This window comes from Eucalyptus grandis, chromosome 2, assembly GCF_016545825.1.
Source record: "Eucalyptus grandis isolate ANBG69807.140 chromosome 2, ASM1654582v1, whole genome shotgun sequence".
Taxonomy (NCBI): Eukaryota; Viridiplantae; Streptophyta; class Magnoliopsida; order Myrtales; family Myrtaceae; genus Eucalyptus; species Eucalyptus grandis.
Window position 1 is genome coordinate 4,036,615 of NC_052613.1, and position 20,574 is coordinate 4,057,188.

A 20,574-nucleotide genomic window follows, 5' to 3' on the forward strand; every position below is an offset into this window, starting at 1 on the left:
TGATTAGGTAATCGGACCATGCAAGACTTGAGTAATTCTGCTGACATTTATGCTATTTAAAATGAATTCATGATAACAGAGATACTGCGTCTCGGTGCTTTCACTATGGGTCTGCAATAGTTATTTGCTGCATACCGCTACAACTATATCTACAAGAAGTAGATATCTTGTACGGGTTCTACATAAATACATCATATGATAGCCATTTCAATCTTCTCCGACTCTGAGTTGAGGATCGCATCGGGAGTTCCTTTATACTTGTACCACCGAGCACATAGTAAAAAGTAACCCAAGTTTAGAACACCCAAGGCAGCGATGAGGTAGTAGAAGTAGTCTAATCTCCCTTTGTTTAGATCTTCTGGAAGCCAATTCCCGCTTTCTGCTCCAGCAGTCACCCTGTGGACAATTGATATTAGAGGCTACTCAAGTAGTTTGCAACTGCAATGCTGCAATAGAACAGAGACCCAGCAACACTCCTCATATTTTCGGGAAATTGCTTGTAATAGAACTCGACTTGTCCAACGGAAGCAAAAGCTTCGGCAAGTCCAGCCAACGCGAACTGAGGAACCAGCCATAAAGCCGACATAGATGAAATGGCACCTCTTCTTGGTTCGATACCCAAAGTCAGCCTAGTTAAAGCTATGGTCCTCCGTCGTTCTTCAACTAGGGCTGATACCAGCATGGAGATAATGGAGATGAAGATGCCGATGCCAATTCTTTGAAGGAATGTAATGCCGCCTTCTTTTCCTGTGAGCCTCCTCAATAGCGGGACAATGATTCGATCATAGATAGGTATAAAGATGGTGACGCTGAGCATCAAGAACACAACGAAGGAAGCTGCTGGGATCTTGAAGTTGCTGTTTCCAAGGCGTCGATCAGCTTGTGTGGCCTGAAAAATTGCGTAAGTATGTTGCTGGACTATCACAACAAAATAAATTGCCACGGCAGCCCATATAGGAACCACCCTCATCAAGCACTTCACTTCTTCCACTTGCTGCATACTACAGAGTCTCCACGGATTGGCTGGCGACCCATCTGGGTTTAACTGGTCCTGGGATGTCTTGATTGCTGCTTTATCTAGGAATCTGTCAAGGAGACAGAAGAGGTTCAAGATGTTGGTTTTATTGAAGTTGCCGTTCGGAGCTTCTGTTCAGTTGCTAAAATTCTATATTGGAATGTCAATGTAGGCTGGTTACCTGAATTGATCTGTATATGAAAGCTTAGAGTTAAGAGACTCCGCTGGTGTATATGAGTAAAGAGAAAGCCATGGCTGCTCGGGTTGCTTCAGCCTGCTCTTTTTAATAGCAACTGCTAGGACCTGTACCATGCTAGTGATTGGACTTCCCGTGGCCTTCACTTTCACATATATCTTAGAACCCATGAAGAAGATTGCGCAAGATATGAGCATCAAGATTGCAGGAATCGCTAGACCAATGGCCCAGCTCACGTTCGATTGCACGTAGACTATGAGCGTCAAGGAAATCATCTGGGCGAAAGTGAAGGTGAAGAAATACCAGTTGAAGAAGCTGTTTATCCCTCTCTTTCCAGATTCGGTTTTTGGATCAAACTGGTCAGCTCCGAAAGCTAAGTTGCACGGCCTGATGATTCCTGCAGCTCCTGTAATTAGCAGTGCAAACCCCAATATGAGAAACGCCATTTGCCCTCCAGTGGGGCCAGTGCAGAAATTCCTGCTGCTGCAGTGTGGAGGGTGCAGGTCCTTGATGGCCGCCGTTAGTTGTATTACTTGAAGTCCCTTCACAGCGAAATGGTAACGATATAGACAGACATATATATGCAATGTCATCCCTGAGTTACCTAATTTAAGTAAAATGCATTTTGCGAATTGCATTTCATCTACTTCTATCTTTTAGTCATTTGATGGCCGGATTTGAGTGGCATATCAGTTATTTACCCACTAGAGTTTTCAATCTATACACTGAATTCACAAGAAATAGATGATGAAGAAGAATTAGGCAGTAGGCACCATGTAGGAGGCAATAGTGCAGAATGCCGGGGTCTTGTAGCGACCGAAGTAGGTGTCAGAGAAGAAGGCTCCCAGCAAGGTAGAGAAATTTGCAGTGCCATTGAAGATGTTGATGATATTCGCGGCTGTGATGGTCTTCATGTTGAATACCTTGGTCAGATAGATCAACAGGTTGGCCAAGGTCCCAATGGCTCCAAGCTTCTCAAAAGTCTCATTCCCTGGAAAAATTTCATTCAAAAGGGAAGTTCAGGAGACGGTTCTTAGACAAGAAAGAGCAGCATGAGAGCACGCAATGAGCTCTCGGTCTCACCTATGATGAAGGGCAAGGCTTTCCCTCCTCTGTAGTTGATCTTCGGTTCACTGGTCGTGGCTGCCCTCTCGTCCTTGTCCCTTGTGTCTTTCTCATGCTTCTCCATTCTTTCTCCATTGTTCTGCTCCATCATGCCTCTTCTCCCTACAGTCATCTCCCTGTTTGTCTGGCTTTATAGTGGTCCATAGTGGAAACAGGTCAGTATAGAATCAAGTTATAAAGAGCAACTCCCATGCCCCTTCCTAAACACCACGTGCCAATCTCTCCCTCTCTCCCTTCTATATATATGGTTTCACAGGTCTCATGGTATGCACAGCCAATGCACTCGAATCCAGGCTCTGTGTATGAGACTGGGCCACCCGTTGTACAGCCGATGCTTTAGACCAAATCCGTACAACCCAGATCAAATGTGACCCAGGAATCTGTTACACTACGACTTTCGAGAAATAGGGCTGCTAAAAATTAAAATAAGCACAACATGGACAATAGTGGTTCTGTTTTGTTGCTTTTCTGGATCTTTTTGACGCGTAAATATGACTCTATCCTTAAGTCAGGGTACTTAGTCATATGCTAATCTCTCTTCTCAGATTAATTAATCTTTGGCAGAGTGTGAAGCTGTCCGAGGGCACGTGAGTACCTGTCATGACGGATCAATTTAAGTCCACAAGCTGCAAGTTGGTGTGCTTTCTCTGTTTAGAATCCATTGGTGGCGTAAAACGTCATAACGAGGTTACTTGAGTACAGATAAAAATCATTGGAAGAGAGAAAACGGGATCTTACGAAAGAAAAGATTCCTGATTGAACTAGGAGCATTGAGACCTGGCTAACTGGACACGTAGCAAGCGGAACACTGCATTGTCATCGTGGAAAAGGACACAACTTCGTGGTGTTCCTTGCATGCAATTTGAACATCCCAAGATGTGAAGCAACTTGCAACCACTGGTCAAACCATAGCCTCTAATGAATTGCTGATTCATTGCTTCATCGGCTCAACCACTCAATTAGGATGTGTTTGTTTTAAAAATAATTTTCGGGAAAACGTTTTTATTTTTATTTTCTAGCGTTTGATTCATTTAAAACGAGTCAACGGAAAATGTTTTCATAGTCAACAGAAAATGTTTTCATTCTAAAAGCTTAAATTCGGGAAAACAATTTCCCTTTGAAATAATTGGAAAACATTTTTAAAATATTTTAAAGTCCTTGCTTGATGAAAATATTATTATTAAAAAGAACTTCTACTTAAAAATTTTGAATTTGTTATTATGATATCTTTTCTTTTCTTTTGTCTTTTTTTTTTTCTTTTCTTTCTTTTCCTGTGAACGTAAATCCTAACTCCTACACCCCCTCCCTTTTGTCATTGCCGCCTCCTCCAACCCTAACCCCTCTTGCGCTCCCGTTGGCTTTGCTCGTCCTCTTCCTCTTCATCGGCGTTTTCTACACCTTCAATCATTTTTCAAATGCAATCCAAACACCAAAAAATATTTTCAAAAGCACGTATTACCAAATAAAGGAAAATTGACCGTTTTCCTGGAAAATGATTTTCCGGAAAGCATTTTCCAAAAACGTTATATTTTTTGTGAAACAAACACACCCTTAATAGGAAACTGCGGCAATCGTGATAACTCCTCTCTCTCTCTCCCTCCTAAGCAACATTGGCCATTGGTTCTGTCAGGCATGATCGCAACAAGTGGTAAATGACATAGATGACTACTTTCCCACCACAAAATTTCAGGCCCACTCATAAAGTGGAGCAAAGAGATGTAAAGCAAGTTGCAATCGCTTCTATCATCAGATAGACCCAATTTCATTCTTTTACTTTCCCGAAGATTGCCAACTAGAGACCATTTAGGAGCACAGTTTACTTAAACCTAAGGGAGAAAAGTTGAATGAACAGAAAGATTCAGGAGATGGCAGCTCTAAAGTTTATTACTTGAATAATATGACGCCACTCCCGGATGGCAATGGGCACCGCTAAAGAATCATTTGATTATTCACGATAGTTTTGTGGTTTACCCAAAAAATTAAAATAATGAGGAGATCATATCACTCAGCCAAGCGCGGAACGGTTCTTTTAGAAGGCAATATACCAAGAAGATGAATGATTTAACTTTAGGAGGATTCTAATGTTGGGAGAATATAACTTCATGCTGATAGATACCCATTTGCTTTGAAGAAAGTCTCTGGCATCGTGATCGTAATACAACTGGTTAGAAATGTTCTAAGTACATGATATCCTGTAAATTCGAATATCCATAAAATTTTGATCTCGTTCTCTTATATGTTATGTATTTTTTTCCTTCTTTCTTTTTTTGCTGTCACACCCCAAAACTACAAAGAATGAGGATGACACGGCCGTCCTTCCACACGAAGGACGCAGTCTCAAACACAACCAACAACCTAATATCAATTTTATATATATATATCTCAAACCATATATATACATATCAGATAAACCAACAAATTGGTTGTAACATCAAAATTTCTATAATCCACCAAAAAGAGATATACATTTAGAACTCAACAATCCAACCACTAGCAAGGATCATGTGCACCACTTCCTTAAACCATACAAAAAAATAAAAAATAAAAAATAGAACTCCCCAAAAGTTTCCCACCGATGGCGCTCTCACTTTATTCGCCGCTAACCAAGGAACCTGAAAAGATTAATGGAGGAGTAGAATGAGCAATAACAGCTCAATGAGTAGTATATATCTTCTAAGCAGATTGAACAACTACTATGCATGTATACAAAGCAATACCAAACTTCATAATGCCAACTCAATATATAAAATACATATCGAATCTTATAAGAGTTATTTCTATGACATCTTGATTTTTGAGTCTGATTTCGATGAGACGAGTTGGGCTTTTCATCAACATCTCTATAGTCTTTTTCTCTGAGTTGGCCACTCACGAGTTAACTAGCTTATTAGGTAAAGCCGTTAATGAATCTAAATACAATAGACATGAGAATTTGACCAGGAATCGACTACTCAACCGTGCTAATTTGCAAGGATCATTACGGCACAATTAAAATGGATCAGAGACCGGAGATAGGTCGATTCGATAGAGATATGTGATTAGTGCGTGGGTGATTCCACTTAATTGCAAAATTTCTGTCGAACAGCACTAGACCGATTTTTCTGTCTTTTTTGTACCTTGTGTCCGTATTTGAAATCTCGAGATTTTCACGACAATCGAGAGTCGTCAATGTGTCGAAGACGTACATTGTGGCTTGAAAATAATTGACCATGAGTCAATTGTATTAAAAATTCATAAAAGCTATCTAGTATATTGAGATGCGCTTAAATTACGTCGAATTGAAGTTAACTGCGAAATTGAGCGCAGAGATTGAAAGTTCTACCTTGTCACGATTCATTTTAGGAACGTTGACTCACCTTCCAATTTTTTTTTCTTTTGAAGATTCCGAGATTTTATGGAAAATCGATTCAGAAAACAAACGGAAATTTGTTTAGCCCGTTTGAAGGAGATTTTGACTTCTAAGTTGCTTAGCTTCTTGGATGATGGGAATTTGTGGAAGTGTGTGGGATTTTTCTTCAACGAAATGGGACTTTGAAATTTGACGTTGATTGGAGAAATTGGGAAAGAAATTGAAGCTTATTTTAAGAAAATTCGGAAGCCGATTTGCTGGTTACAATTTTGACATTAAAATGGTTAATTTTGGGTCTAAATTGTTAGAAAAAGATCAGGGGACAAAGCATTGATTGAGTAAGATAATTATCTTTGACTATCAAAGCTTTGTCTTCTCTCCCTCTCTCCTCTCGCACGTTCATTTCTTTTCTTTTCTTTGTGGCCGTCGCTTTCCCTTCTGTTCTTATCCCTTAGCTGGCCAATATTGACTTTGATTTCTCCCTTGTCCCCTTCTCTCTTGCGCCACCGCCTCAGCCGAACAGCTCAGCTGCTACCCTCCTTCGGCTTCTCTCTCAATCTTTTCTCTTCTATTTCTATTTCCTTTTGTTCCCTCTCCCTTCGAGCGAACCGAAGCACCATCTTCTGTCTTCTTCTTTCCCCCACCGAGGCCTCACGCCAATTGCAGCACCACGTCCGAACCCCCATCTTCTTCAGTCAACCAACAAAGCTTATTTGACCCCAAAGCCCCACCATTTGGACGCCGCCTCACCTGCGAAGCCGAATCCAGCGCCTGCAAGCCCACGCTTCAAGCAGCCCATCGAAGACCGAAGCAGCCGTGTCTTTTCTTTCCTTCGTCCGAGCCTTCACCTTCTTCGATCCACGCCCAGCAAACGCTGAGCTTGCTGCCCTCTCCTCCACGCGGCCAAGAATCGAGCCGCTCCTTTATTGGCCCATCTCCGCAAGCCCAGCCTCGGCGTTGATTCCATCTTCGTCCAGCAACAAATCGAAGACAGCCCAATTTCGCTAAGTGCAGCAGCTCGAACAGCAAGTTTGTTGGCCGTTTTCAGCCGATATGAGTGTCCCTCGGTCTCGCCGTGAGTTCAAGTCTCGGCTGCCGTTGCGCTGCCGTCGCTGTGAGCTGATTTTGGGGTTTAAATGGTGAGTCGCGTTCTAATCCTTTATTAGTGTGCTAATGACACTTAGAGGTGTGTTAGTTAGCTAATTGGTGGATTAGTTATGTTAATTAGGTTTAGGATGGCTTAGTTAGATTAAGTATATAGTTAGTAGTTAGTTGGTTTATTTAGTTTAGTTAGATGTATTAGTTAGGAATTAGTTAGTTTATTTAGTTAGTGTACTTAGATTAAATTATATAGGATGTTTAGATTTAATTGTTAATTAGATTATTTAGTTTAGTTAGTTTAGGTTAATTTAATTAAATTCTTTAAATTTATTTATTTTGTAATTTATTTAATTATTAATTATTTTCCGGAAATTAGGCCGGGATAGCCGGTGACCGAAATTTCGTGCTGATTGTAATGGCGTGTTCAATTTATGCAATTGAGTGTTAATTTATGTAAATTGAGTGCTGATTGAAATTTTGAGTATTTAATTCCAAAAATTGTGAAATTCATTATTTATTTAGAAAATCCCAGGTATCGGGTTTTAACACCAAAAATGGTTTTATGTACTATATAGACTAGTGGGATTTTAAATTGGAGGATATCAATTTTTTGAGTGTGAATTGACCGTGTACCTACATATGACTATTTTATCGTGTATTTCTAATACGAAGAAAATAGGCCAGGTTCACTATTTTAACTGAGACATTTGAGAGCAATGCACAGTGTCCTGGGCCGAGATTGATTGGTCGTGTGTTGATTAAGAGAAATCGTCTTGGGCTGTTAAGCCGGATGTTACCCATTCATTGGGACTTGGGTCGCAGCAGATTCTGGACTTACGTCCCTTCGGGGAAGCCGTCTAATTGAGAGACGTTACCATGCTCAAAGGAGGTGAGACGACCCCTAGCAATGCCAAAAGACCGCCAAATTTAGAGTTGACCGTACCCTTGAGGGGTGTAATTAACAATTGGAACGCATGATTGTTGAGTTTGATGCACCCGATTATGAGACCAAAACTGTGTGACATGGAATGGGACAATGTCATAACGGTTTGACCTTATAATTAGGACCCCGGTGATTAATTGAATTGATGAGGTGTTCAAGTTGTTATGTGCATTGATTATATGTATTGCAATATGAACTATACTGACGTGCATGAAAGGAAACTGAGGCGAGGTAAGTCCTCTGTGTCAATTGAGTGGTTGTGTGGTTATGACACTTCTGGGTGTATTTCCCTCATAATCGGGGCTTAGACTGTGAACTTGCTGAGATTTATATCTCACATTGTCGTGAGCTTAAAATTTTCAGGGTCGTAGAGGGAGGACCTGGAGCTAAGCTGAGGTGACCTGAAGAATAGGTCAGATAGGACAACCTCTTTTTTAGAACTAGTCTTTTGGTTATAGACTTGTGTAAAAGACTCAGTTAGTCTTTTGGTTATAGACTTGTGTAAAAGACTCAGTATGTTTATAAAAGTGTGGTTTGTTTGTGAATGTGATGTCCTGCTTTTCTATCCCGAGATAGTTATTGTTAGGGGATTTATTATTTGCTTCCGCATGTGCAATAAAAGAAAAGGGTCGGCGACTCGTTTTGGGAAGTCGCATAGTTTTTATTGACTAGAGAGGGATGGGCATGCACTCGAAGATCGGGGCGTGACAAAAGCTTTATACTAATATGGAAAACTCATTTAAATCGCCAACAAAAGTCAAGTATCAATGGTCGAATCCATTGAATAATCTCCATAAAAAACACATATCAATGGTCTATCCATTGATTCATCTCATATCAAATACATGTCGATGGTCCATTCATCGACCAATCTTTTGCTCAATAACTAACCATGGTCACGACACAACGCTTTGTGACAATGCGACCAAGATTCTCCCCTTGGCAAGGTCTCCACCTACAAAGCCGATGGCTGGGCCTAGAAGGATATCCTAAACCTGGAGTGCATACCCCAAAAACCCCTTACTGGGTTCACAATCATATTGAACATAAATAACCATTCTTCAATACCAGGAATTCAATCCAAAAATCAATATTTTAAACCAAACAAATAACATTTGTAGCATAGCCTGTCATCCATTTCATATCCATTTCTCAAATCATCATAAATCATTTCATAAATAATTTGCAAAGCAATTTCATATATCTTTATCCATTTACTTTGTATAATACGCTTTTCAAACATTCACAATCAACTAAAGAGTAGCAATTGCTCGATCTAGCTTTTATGTGATAAAAATGCTCTTCTCGATTCAATATATATACATATATATACTTCAAGACATGATTTTACAAAACCAAAGAAGATATAGTATCACTCACCTTATCGTTTATGACCAAACAACGAACGATACTCGTATCGTTGAACTCAAGGTCCTATCAAATAACTGAGAAAAAATGTTAAAATCTAACAAAGCTCTATTTCAACTATGAAACGACTAAATTACGCCTACGCGCTAACAAATCGCATAACCAAGGCAATTGTTCAAGCCATTCGCAACATGAAGTTTAAGCGCAAAACTTAATCACGCTTTAACTTTCTCCTCCGAACCCCGATTCGAACGTACTTATAGTCAATAGAGAGCCCTTGACACATAATACAAGAATCCCAACTTGACCGTCCCAAAATCAAGCGGAAAAATGACAAAATACGGGCCCAAAGCTGCTGGACGCGTACTGTTCATTGTGGGAAACTTTGAAATTTGTTTCGGATAAACCATAAGCTCAAATAACGATCTGTAAAATCCCATGGCTCCACAACACCCTAAACTACCATTCCTACAAAAATACGCGGCTTAACGACTCCAAAATCGGACTTCGCCGCTCGATTTTTCAAAAATTCCGAATTTGAACCCTAAACCATCAAATTACTTCAATTGGACGAACAAGGGGCCTAATCTCTTACTAGGTGCTGCGTTATGGAGTCGAGTTGGCTTGGTGAGGCATTTGCGGCATGCACGTGCCAAAACTCCTTTCTTTTCTTCTTCTTTTATTTCTTTTCTTTCTGGTCGAGGGACCTCTCAACTTCTATTTAGCCGAGCCCTCCCTCTCTCCTTTTTGCTTTATTGACCTTTCAACTTCTTTTACTTTTGGCCCACTAGCCAAATATTACATTTATTGTTTCGGGTACGAGAGATTTGAAAACTACTTGATTTGGCTCAGAAATGCTGATCACATTGTGGTGTTCCCTCTTTTCTATAAGAATTATTGTGGCCCACATGATATGATTTAATATGGTTTAATAATTGTTGAAATGCTATAAAATAAATAAATATTGGTTATGAGAAGTTGCGAGTCTAATAAAACGAAGAGGTATGACTTTTATGAAAGTTGAAAAGGCGCTTTGATGGAAGGCATCTATTGAAAGAACGTATAAATAGAGTCTGGTCCTCTCTCCGATTACGATAAACAACAATAATTGAAAAGAACTTGGTATTCTCTCCTCCATCGATAGAATACATTAAAGAATAGTGGGTTAAGGGAGAGAAACCGGATTTCTTTATTTGGTTTGTGTTCTTCATTTTTTCACAACGATTATCATCAAGGGCGATGCTATGGACAAAGATACGTCTTTATCTATTTGTGAAAATCACGAAGATCAAAGATCAATGTTTTATTACGAATTTCCGCATTAAAGAATTATTTGTATTGTCTAACATCTTCTTCCACTTGTTCTTGAACCCAGACCAGAATCTTGGCACTGTTTAATAATCATTTGAATAAGGAAAAAAATGCAAAACTGCATAGATTCGTGTGATCTTTGTGGTCCAAAGCAAAGAGGTTGACAAGCCTTTGTAAAAAGAATCAAGAGCTTTCGAAGTAAGAAGGAAAAGTCAATAGCTGAAAAAATGACATCATAAGTGGTATAACTTTCGTGTAGTGTTCATTTGAGTGTCATAACTTTTTTTTCTTAATCACTTGAGTGTTATAACTTATGTATAACGCTCATTTGAATGTCATAACTTTTTTATCAATCGCGAGTGCTATACAACTTTTCAAGCAATAGCTTGAGTATTATAACTTTTAAAAATATTCACCACAAGTTCTATGCCAGTTAAATTTTTGGCAATTAGGTGAACATTTTAAAAAAAATTTGGCATTCAAGTGGTCGTTTTTTTCGAAGTTTTGGAACTCAAGTTGTAAAAAAGAAAGTTACAGCTCTCAAGTGAGTGCTGTACGAAAGTTATGGCACTTGCAGTGTTTTTATCCCGTAAAAAGCCCCATCACCCTATAGTGATGCTTGTCGGAGCACAATATCATTATCTTAACGCATTTCCTATTTTCTGTCCTCAAGGCGCTGACGAGCTGTTGTTAATGTCTAGTATTTATCACTTTAGGTATCTCCAATGCTGGGCTGAAAGAGCCCCTTTACAATGTGCTGTTAGTTTATATATGATGATGCCGGCTAGCTCTATAGCTTCCATTTTGTCCCATTATTTATCTATTAATTTATGGCTACAAAAACATGATGCTCTTGCATCTTTGCTGAATCTTGGGTGAATAAACCCTGTCTGGATCACAAAAAACATGGTTGCAATCAAATGATGTGCTAACTCTTGCTCGAAATGCCACCATTAATGTCACAAGGTTGGGACCTCAGTGATAGACCAAATCAATTTTCGTCGCTTTTTCTTGATTAGGTAATCGGACCGTGCAAGACTTGAGTAATTCTGCTGACATTTATGCTATTTAAATTGAATTGATGACAACGGAGATACTGCGTCTGGGTGCTTTCACTACGGGTCTGCAATATTTATTTGCTGCATACCGCTACAACTATATCTACAAGAAGTAGATAGCTTGTACGGGTTCTACATAAATACATCATGTGATAGCCATTTCAATCTTCTTCTCCGACTCTGAGTCGAGGATCGCGTCGGGAGTTCCTTTATACTTGTACCACCGAGCACATAGTAAAAAGTAACCCAAGTTTAGAACACCCAAGGCAGCGATGAGGTAGTAGAAGTAGTCTAATCTCCCTTTGTTTAGATCTTCTGGAAGCCAATTCCCGCTTTCTGCTCCAGCAGTCACCCTGTGGACAATTGATATTAGGAGGCTACTCAAGTAGTTTGCAACTGCAATGCTGCAATAGAACAGAGACCCAGCGACACTCCTCATATTTTCGGGAAATTGCTTGTAATAGAACTCGACTTGTCCAACAGAAGCAAAAGCTTCGGCGAGTCCAGCCAACGCGAACTGAGGAACCAGCCATAAAGCCGACATAGATGAAATGGCACCTCTTCTTGGTTCGATACCCAAAGTCAGCCTAGTTAAAGCTATGGTCCTCCGTCGTTCTTCAACTAGGGCTGATACCAGCATGGAGATAATGGAGATGAAGATGCCGATGCCAATTCTTTGAAGGAATGTAATGCCGCCTTCTTTTCCTGTGAGCCTTCTCAATAGCGGGACAATGATTCGATCATAGATAGGTATAAAGATGGTGAGGCTGAGCATCAAGAACACAACGAAGGAAGCTGCTGGGATCTTGAAGTTGCTGTTTCCAAGGCGTCGATCAGCTTGTGTGGCCTGAAAAATTGCGTAAGTATGTTGCTGGACTATCACAACAAAATAAATTGCCGCGGCAGCCCATATAGGAACCACCCTCATCAAGCACTTCACTTCTTCCACTTGCTGCATACTACAGAGTCTCCACGGATTGGCTGGCGACCCATCTGGGTTTAACTGGTCCTGGGATGTCTTGATTGCTGCTTTATCTAGGAATCTGTCAAGGAGACAGAAGAGATTCAAGATGTTGGTTTTATTGAAGTTGCCGTTCAGAGCTTCTGTTTACTTGCTAAAATTCTATATTGGAATGTCAATGTAGGCTGTTTACCTGAATTGATCTGTATATGAAAGCTTAGAGTTAAGAGACTCGGCTGGTGTATAGGAGTAAAGAGAAAGCCATGGCTGCTCGGGTTGCTTCAGCCTGTTCTTTTTAATTGCAACTGCTAGGACCTGTGCCATGCTAGTGATTGGACTTCCCGTGGCCTTCACTTTCACATATATTTTAGAACCCATGAAGAAGATTGCGCAAGATATGAGCATCAAGATTGCAGGAATCGCTAGACCAATGGCCCAGCTCACGTTCGATTGCACGTAGACTATGAGTGTCAAGGAAACCATCTGGGCGAAAGTGAAGGTGAAGAAATACCAGTTGAAGAAGCTGTTTATCCCTCTCTTTCCAGATTCGGTTTTTGGATCAAACTGGTCAGCTCCGAAAGCTAAGTTGCATGGCCTGATACCTGCAGCTCCTGTAATTAGCAGTGCAAACCCCAATATGAGAAACGCCATCTGCCCTCCAGTGGGGCCAGTGCAGAAATTCCTGCTGCTGCAGTGCGGAGGGTGCAGGTCCTTGATGGCCGCCGTTAGTTGTATTACTTGAAGTCCCTTCACAGCGAAATGGTAACGATATATCAGACAATTATATGCAATGTCATCCCCGAGTTACCTAATTTAAGTAATGCATTTTGTGAGTTGCATTTCATCTACTTCTATCTTTTAGTCATTTGATGGCCGGATTTGAGTGGCATATCAGTTATTTACCCACTAGAGTTTTCAATCTATACACTGAATTCACAAGAAATAGATGATGAAGAAGAATTAGGCAGTAGGCACCATGTAAGAGGCAATAGTGCAGAATGCCAGGGTCTTGTAGCGACCAAAGTAGGTGTCAGAGAAGAAGGCTCCCAGCAAGGTAGAGAAATTCGCGGTGCCATTGAAGATGTTGATGATATTCGCGGCTGTGATGGTCTTCATGTTGAATACCTTGGTCAGATAGATCAACAGGTTGGCCAAGGTTCCGATGGCTCCAAGCTTCTCAAAAGTCTCATTCCCTGGAAAAATTTCATCCAAATGGGGAGTTCAGGAAATGGTTCTTAGACCAAAAAGAGCAGCATGAGAGCATCCAATGAGCTCTCGGTCTCACCTATAATGAAGGGCATGGCTTTCCATCCTTTGTAGTTGATCTTCGGTTCACTGGTCGTGGTGGCCCTCTCGTCCTTGTCCCTTATGTCTTTCTCATGCTTCTCCATTCTTTCTCCATTGTTCTGCTCCATCATGCCTCTTCTTCCTGCAGTCTATCTCCCTGTTTGTCCGCCTTTATAATGGTCTATAGTGGAAACAGGTCAGTATAGAAGCGTGTCATAAAGAGGAACAGAATTTCCATGCCCTTCCTAAACACCACCTGCCATTCTCTCTCTCTCTCCCTCCTATATATATTTTTGTCTCAGGTATACCCAGCACTCACAGGCTCTGTGTATGAGACTTCGTTGCACAGCCGATGCTAGACCAAATCCGTACAACCCAGATTAAATGTGACCCAGGAATCTGTTACACTACGGCTTTCGAGAAACAGGGCTGCTAAAAATTAAAATAAGCACAACATGCACAATAGTGGTTCTGTTTTGTTGCTTTTCTGGATCTTTTTGACGCGTAAATATGACTCTATCCCTAAGTCAGGGTACTTAGTCATATGCTAATCTCTCTTCTCAGATTAATTAATCTTTGGCAGAGTGTGAAGCTGTCCGAGGGCACGTGAGTACCTGTCATGACGGATCAATTTAAGTCCACAAACTGCAAGTTGGTGTGCTTTCTCTGTTCAGAATCCATTGGTGGCGTAAAACGTCAAAACGAGGTTACTTGAGTACAGATAAAAATCATTGGAAGAGAGAAAACGGGATCTTAGGAAAGAAAAGATTCCTGATTGAACTAGAAGCGTTGAGACCTGGCTAACCGGACACGTAGCTCGCGGAACACTGCATTGTCATTGTGGAAAAGGACACAACTTCGTGGTGTTCCATGCAAGAAATTTGAACATCCCAAGATGTGAAGCAACTTGCAACTGCTGGTCAAACCATAGCCTCAAATGAATTGCTGATTCATTGCTTCATCGGCTCAACCACTCAATTAGTAGAAAACTACGGCAATCCTGATAACTCCTCTCCTCTCTCTCCCTCCTAAGCAACAGTGGCCATTGGTTCTGTCAGGCATGATCGTAACGTGTGGTAAATGACAGAGATGACTACTTTCCCACCACAAAATTTCAGGCCCACTCATAAAGTGGAGCAAAGAGATGTAAAGCAAGTCGCAATCGCTTCTATCAGAATCAGATAGACCCAATTTCATTCTTTTACTTTCCCCTGGGAAAGTAAAAGAAAGATTGCCAACTAGAGACCATTTAGGAACACAGTTTACTTAAACCTAACGGAGAAAAATTGAATGAACAGAAAGATTCAGGAGATGGCAGCTCTAAAGTTTATTACTTGAATAATATGACGCCACTCCTGGATGGCAATGAGCACCGCTAAAGAATCATTTGATTATTCACGATAGTTTTGTGGTTTACCGAAAAAATTAAAATAATGAGGAGATCATATCACTCAGCCAAGCGCGGAACGGTTCTTTTAGAAAGCAATATACCAAGAAGTTGAATGATTTAACTTTAGGAGGATTCTAATGTGGGGAGAATATAACTTCATGCTGATAGATACCCATTTGCTTTGAAGAAGTCTCTGGCATCGTGACCGTAATACAACTGGTTAGAAGTGTTCTAAGTACATGATGTTCTGTAGATTCGAATATCCATAAATTTTTGATCTCGTTCTCTTACATGTTCTGTATTTTTCTTCCTTCTTTTTTCTTTTGCTGTTTCGGGTACGAGGGATTTGAAAACTATTTGTTTCAGCTCAGAAATGCTGACCACATTGTGGTGTTCCCTCTCTTCTTCCACTTGTTCTTGAACCCAGACCAGAATCTTGGCATTGTTTAATAATCATTTGAATAAGGAAAAAAAATGCAAAATTGCATAGATTCGTGTGATCTTTGTGGTCCAAAGAAAAGAGGTTGGGACATCTCATGGCCTTTAAAAAGAATCAACAGCTTTCAAAGTAAGTAGGAAAAGTCAATAACTGAACAAATGACATCATAAGTGGTATAACTTTCGTATGGTACTCACTTGAGTGCCATAGTTTTTTTTTTTTTTTAAATTACTCGAGTGTTATAATTTATGTGTAACATTTATTTGAGTACCATAACTTCTTTATCGATCGCTTGGAGTTCTATATAACTTTTCAATCAATAACTTGAGTATTATAACTTTTAAAAATATTCACCATAAGTGCTATGCTAGTCAAATTTTTGGCAATTAGGTAAACATTTTAAAAAAATCTGGCATTCAAGCGATTGTTTTTTTTTTTTCGAAGTTTTGGCACTCAAGTTGTAGAAAAGAAAGTTCACGGCTCTCAAGTGAGTGTTGTACGAAAGTTATGGCACTTGCGGTGTCTTTATCCCGTAAAAAGCCCCATCACCCTATAGTGATGCTTGTCGGAGCACAATATCATTATTGTGCTCTTCGCCATGCCCACAATTGGGAAGGAGAGAAGGCCTGGATTCATGGGACAGGTTGGTGTTTCTAAAGACCCGGGGGAACAGATATCCAATCCCTTGACAAGTGTCGGATCGAAATAAGAGTAAATCTGGCTCATTGATCGTTCACTTTTATGTTGTGTGTAATGCCATTATCTGTAGAAGTCGGGAAAAGAGCAAGGAGTTAGGACCAACTATGGCCCATAGAAATGCCCTTTTAGGGTGCTGCAAGAAAAATGGCAATCAGGCAAGGTGAAAGAACGTAAATCCCAGTCTGTGAATTTTGCCTACTGTCTATTTCAGGAAAAGGCATGCCCTTATTCACCGTTGATGTGGTAGACTGAATAATTCATACTAATTATTGTCACACGGACGTCTTTCACAGTTAATTAGACAACTATCGATCTTGGTGCCCAGATCAAGTAGAATTTCGGATCAGATCTTCAAAATTGCGCGAATAGTGTGGTTTTAGACACATCTCTATGCTGTGTTTCGCCGATTTGTTCGATATCTGTTGTCATGCTTTTCATTCGTATTATAGATCTTCTCTATGGCCAGAAGCGGAGTTCTCCAACTGGATCTCTCTCACGTCTCCAGGAAGATCGACCTTTTTAACATAATGACAGGCGAAGAAATTGAAGTACACAAAGTTTGCCGCACCGACTGCAGCGATGATGTAGTAGTAGTTCTCGAGCCTGTTCTTGTTAAGATCATGACCTCCCAACCATGGCGAGTTCCTGTTCTTGCGAGTGATTATGTGAATCATATTGACAAGGAAGGAGCCTATGTAGCTTGCAATGGACAAGCTGAGAAAGAAGATTGCACCGGCGACCGTTCTCATGCTCTCTGGCATTTGTGTGGTGAGGAACTCCAAAAGTGCTACTGCTGCAAATGCTTCGACCATTCCTGATAAGACAAATTGCGGCAAGAGTAATGCGACAGTAATAGGAGATTCGTACGAACCCCGGCTTAAGGCCGAATCTCGACGCTTCCTCTCCACGATTCCAGCTACCAACATGCACAGAATCGACATGATTATCCCTGTGCTGATCCTCTGCTGCATTGTCAACCTCTTGTCTTTCTTAATGATTCTCCGCACATGGGGGATGTAAATGCGCTCGTAGATGAAGATCCATATCGAGAGCGCGATCATCGAGAAGAGGGTCATCCAAGCTGGTGGAATCTTGAAGTGGGGTCCGATCGATTTGTTCATCTGAATAGCCTGAAGAATCCCGAATGTGTTCTGCTGGTCCATGGCAATGAAACAGGCTATTCCCGATATCCAAACTGGCAAGATTCCTATCAAGCATTTGAATTGCTCTACCTGTTGGACACTGCACAGCCTCCAGCCGTTCTTCGACATTCCTTGGCTATCCAATTCATTTGGATCGATGATAAGAGCTGCTTTATCCAGAAACCGGAATCTGTACGTACGAGTTAGCTTGACCACCCCCTGGTCTGATTCTTCTGGTGAAGGATCGTAGGACGGTTGCTCCCGATCGGGTCCAAGAGTTTGGCGACGCTTCCAACATGCTGCCACAAGCACCTTAGCCATATCCACGAAAATGCTTCCTTGAGGCTTCTTGCAGATATAAGTCTTACGACCGAGCAGGAAAATGGATATAGACAGTCCAAGGCAAGCAGTCGGAATGGCGAACCCGAGAACCCAACTTACATTAGTCTGAACGTAGATGACAGCGGTGAGAGCTATGAGGAGTGCAACGGTGAAGGAGAAGTACCACCAGTTGAAGAAGCTCTCCAGTTGTGCTCTTCCCTCATCTGTTCTAGTATCAAACTGATCAGCCCCGAATGCGATATTGCAAGGCCTAATGCCGCCTGCTCCAATGGCCAAGAGGGCGAGTCCAGCAAAGAGAAAACAAAGCTGCCAACTCTGAGGCTGTGGGCAATTGGATTTGCCGATGCACTTGGACGGGTGTAATCGTGGTATACCCGCGGTTAGAGTCATGGTCAACATGCCCTATGAATGAAAACTTCCGTTGATTATCGAAATCAAGAGGGACACCTGGAAAATTTATCGAGGATGACGAATAGGGAGGTTACCAAGAGAGATGCCGACGAGCCATAAAGGAGAGTTCGGAACCTGCCCAGGTACGTATCAGAAATGAAAGCGCCAACAAGGGATGTGATGTTCGAGGAACCGGACCAGATGTTCACCACGTTAACCAAAAGAATGCCACCCATGTTGTACTCAGTACGCAGATACATCGTTATGTTAGACACCAAGCTCATCGAAGCTAGTTTCTCAAACGATTCATTCCCTTCAAAGTCGAAACAAGAAATTCTAACTTTTTAGCATCAAATGATATATGCCTAGACAAAGACAGGAGACAGAGAAAAGATCACTCGAATGTTCAAGAGTAGTAGCTATTATGAACTGAAACTGAAGTGAAGTGTGTAAATTGAGGACCACATTACCTAGGATGTACTTAATGGCTTTCCATCCTCCTGCCTTCTTACCATCTGCAGCAGAGCGTGAAGGGTTCTCTTCATTTACCGAGTTAGCTGAGTGAATTGAGTCCTCTGTGCTACTCATGTTGTCCAGATTTCCTTTCCTTCTCAATGCGATCCGGTCTAAATGGTTTCATTAAACTGGAAGAGCGTATCGCTAAAGAAGCTCCGACAGTGAAACGAGAGGCGTTCCTCGATGCATTTCCAGGGATGTGAATCGCCACGTTTGAATCTGATGCTGAGTTTCTTAGTCCCACGTTTTCTAGGATTGTCAGGATTTCAGCTGATTTGTAGCGGGTTTTGTTATGGACTCACTTTTGATCCTAAACTCGCGCTGCGTGTGCATTTGTCCTAGTCTTACCAAGTTTGCCTGCCCCCACTTTCTTCGCCCTCGGTGTTGTGGAAACAATTCATGCGCGAACTGGTCAAACTCGGACATTCATGCCATTCTTATGATATCAAAAACTTTTATATCTATACATACATGTACAAAGAGTATATAAATTCTGTAAATAAATGACGTGAGATAATTCAACACCCTACGCGTAAGTTGGATTAGGAGCGACACGCAGAATTTGACAAATAAGGCCACAGATGTGAAAATTGGGAAGAAGAGCAGCTCTAATACCGCAGTGAGAATATGTGGAGGTGCATTGCATGATGTTTGTGTACGTTGTAACGAAGAACATGACCTGATCCCAGATCAAGCATTGCAGGTGAGGTCGCCCAAGGCCAGCGACGCCATCGGCGGAGGTCGCAACCTGCGCAGCTCGAGCAAATAGACATGACGGAGTAGCCATCAAATTGAGGGGGACGCAAGCCACGACAATGGTGTGGAAGGGCAGAGGACTTCAATCGATTGAGTTTTCGGCTTGTTCTAGGTTACCAAACTTTCATTGGGTTACCTAATTAGGAAAACAATTCTAATTTTCTTTAATTTTTGGCAATTTCATAAATGGTTGGTATATTTAAACCGTTGATAAAGATAAATCAAAGTCGGCAAGAGATAAGAGAAGTATTTTTTTTAAGATATAAGACCAAATAATATTTAAAAGAAACAAAGAAATGTTGGTACTTAACTCAAATAAGAGGTGGTAATACTAAATTAGTTGCTAATTTAATTGTAGAAAAATGGATGGTCAGAAAGCAAAGAAAAATGGCAACTTAATATAAAAGTTTTGTATATTACCTGTGAAAAAAAAAAAAAACATATAGACGTTGATAAACAATTCAAATTAAAGTTGGTAGATCAAAACTACAAAACTTAAGCGGAGAAAAGTTAACATTCACACAAAAAAAAATTGGTAATTACATATAATTTTTGATAAATTCAAGATGTTCATAAGAAAAGTGAATAATTTCATACAGTTGGTCAACGGTCGACGGATGAGCGGATCGGGTCGGACCGATCGACCCATCGCTTAGGCTGACATCATCGTGATGTCAGCCGCATGTGCCTCGCATATGCGTGAGCAATGGTTGGCTGATGTCATAATGACGTTAGCCGTGCGTGTGACGCATGCACATGGGCAATTGCTTGCACGCACACGTGTGTGGCACATGCGCTCGAGGGAAACTGGCTCGCGCCGATGACCCTACTTCCTTTCGGTTGCACGTAGCGGCACGTTTGGCCACCTTTGGTGGTGTGCCTCCACTCGTTTTTCTTGTCTCGACAAGAACTGTGACCCAACGCTACTTTAAATAAACTTTGACTCACATAAAATCGAAGAGAAGGGGCGAACAACATGCAGGTGTCGGAATTTCCATCCTTAAGCGTTCGACGGCGACATTTGTCAAAATTTTGGCCAAAAATCAATTATAAACATAAAAAGCAAGATTGGGAAATATGAACAACATTGTTTGATACGAATGAAGGAAACGAATTTCTGAAAAACGAACCGATACTCGAACAATCGAATATTAAAAATAAATGTGGAAATGTGACCAGGAATTAT

General features: G+C 41.0%; 3 protein-coding genes across 3 annotated transcripts; all 3 read right to left on the reverse strand.

Moving 5' to 3' along the window:
• Window positions 1-27: 27 nt before the first annotated feature.
• Window positions 28-2,463, reverse strand: LOC104418906 (protein NRT1/ PTR FAMILY 2.11). The gene is given in 5 exon segments (XM_010030385.3): window positions 28-418; window positions 421-1,085; window positions 1,197-1,753; window positions 1,985-2,202; window positions 2,295-2,463. Coding segments are annotated over 5 exon segments (1,821 nt in total). The 5' UTR covers window positions 2,449-2,463; the 3' UTR covers window positions 28-191.
• Window positions 2,464-11,447: 8,984 nt separating this feature from the next.
• On the reverse strand, window positions 11,448-14,644 carry LOC104418916 (protein NRT1/ PTR FAMILY 2.11). Its single transcript, XM_010030396.3, has 4 exons — window positions 13,713-14,644; window positions 13,403-13,620; window positions 12,621-13,174; window positions 11,448-12,509 (listed from the first exon to the last, which is right to left on the reverse strand). The coding sequence occupies exons 1-4, from the start codon at window positions 13,843-13,845 to the stop codon at window positions 11,612-11,614; spliced, it is 1,803 nt and encodes a 600-aa protein (XP_010028698.2). The 5' UTR covers window positions 13,846-14,644; the 3' UTR covers window positions 11,448-11,611.
• A 2,041-nt stretch (window positions 14,645-16,685) lies between these two features.
• On the reverse strand, window positions 16,686-19,067 carry LOC104434315 (protein NRT1/ PTR FAMILY 2.8). Its single transcript, XM_010047265.3, has 3 exons — window positions 18,587-19,067; window positions 18,212-18,429; window positions 16,686-18,128 (listed from the first exon to the last, which is right to left on the reverse strand). Exons 1-3 carry the CDS (start codon window positions 18,702-18,704, stop codon window positions 16,686-16,688), a joined length of 1,779 nt encoding a protein of 592 aa, XP_010045567.3. The 5' UTR covers window positions 18,705-19,067.
• Between the last annotated feature and the right edge of the window lie 1,507 nt (window positions 19,068-20,574).

Bases quoted from the DNA above. Each gene is read 5' to 3' on its own strand.
- LOC104434315 (XM_010047265.3), bottom strand. From the start codon at position 18,704: ATGAGTAGCACAGAGGACTCAATTCACTCAGCTAACTCGGTAAATGAA. The intron at 18,430-18,586 runs GTAATGTGGTCC...TCGACTTTGAAG, and splicing joins AGCCATTAAGTACATCCTAG to GGAATGAATCGTTTGAGAAA. The intron at 18,129-18,211 runs GTAACCTCCCTA...TTTCATTCATAG, and splicing joins GCTCGTCGGCATCTCTCTTG to GGCATGTTGACCATGACTCT.
- LOC104418916 (XM_010030396.3), bottom strand. From the start codon at position 13,845: ATGATGGAGCAGAACAATGGAGAAAGAATGGAGAAGCATGAGAAAGAC. The intron at 13,621-13,712 runs GTGAGACCGAGA...AAATTTTTCCAG, and splicing joins AGCCATGCCCTTCATTATAG to GGAATGAGACTTTTGAGAAG. The intron at 12,510-12,620 runs GTAAACAGCCTA...TCTCCTTGACAG, and splicing joins TCATATACAGATCAATTCAG to ATTCCTAGATAAAGCAGCAA.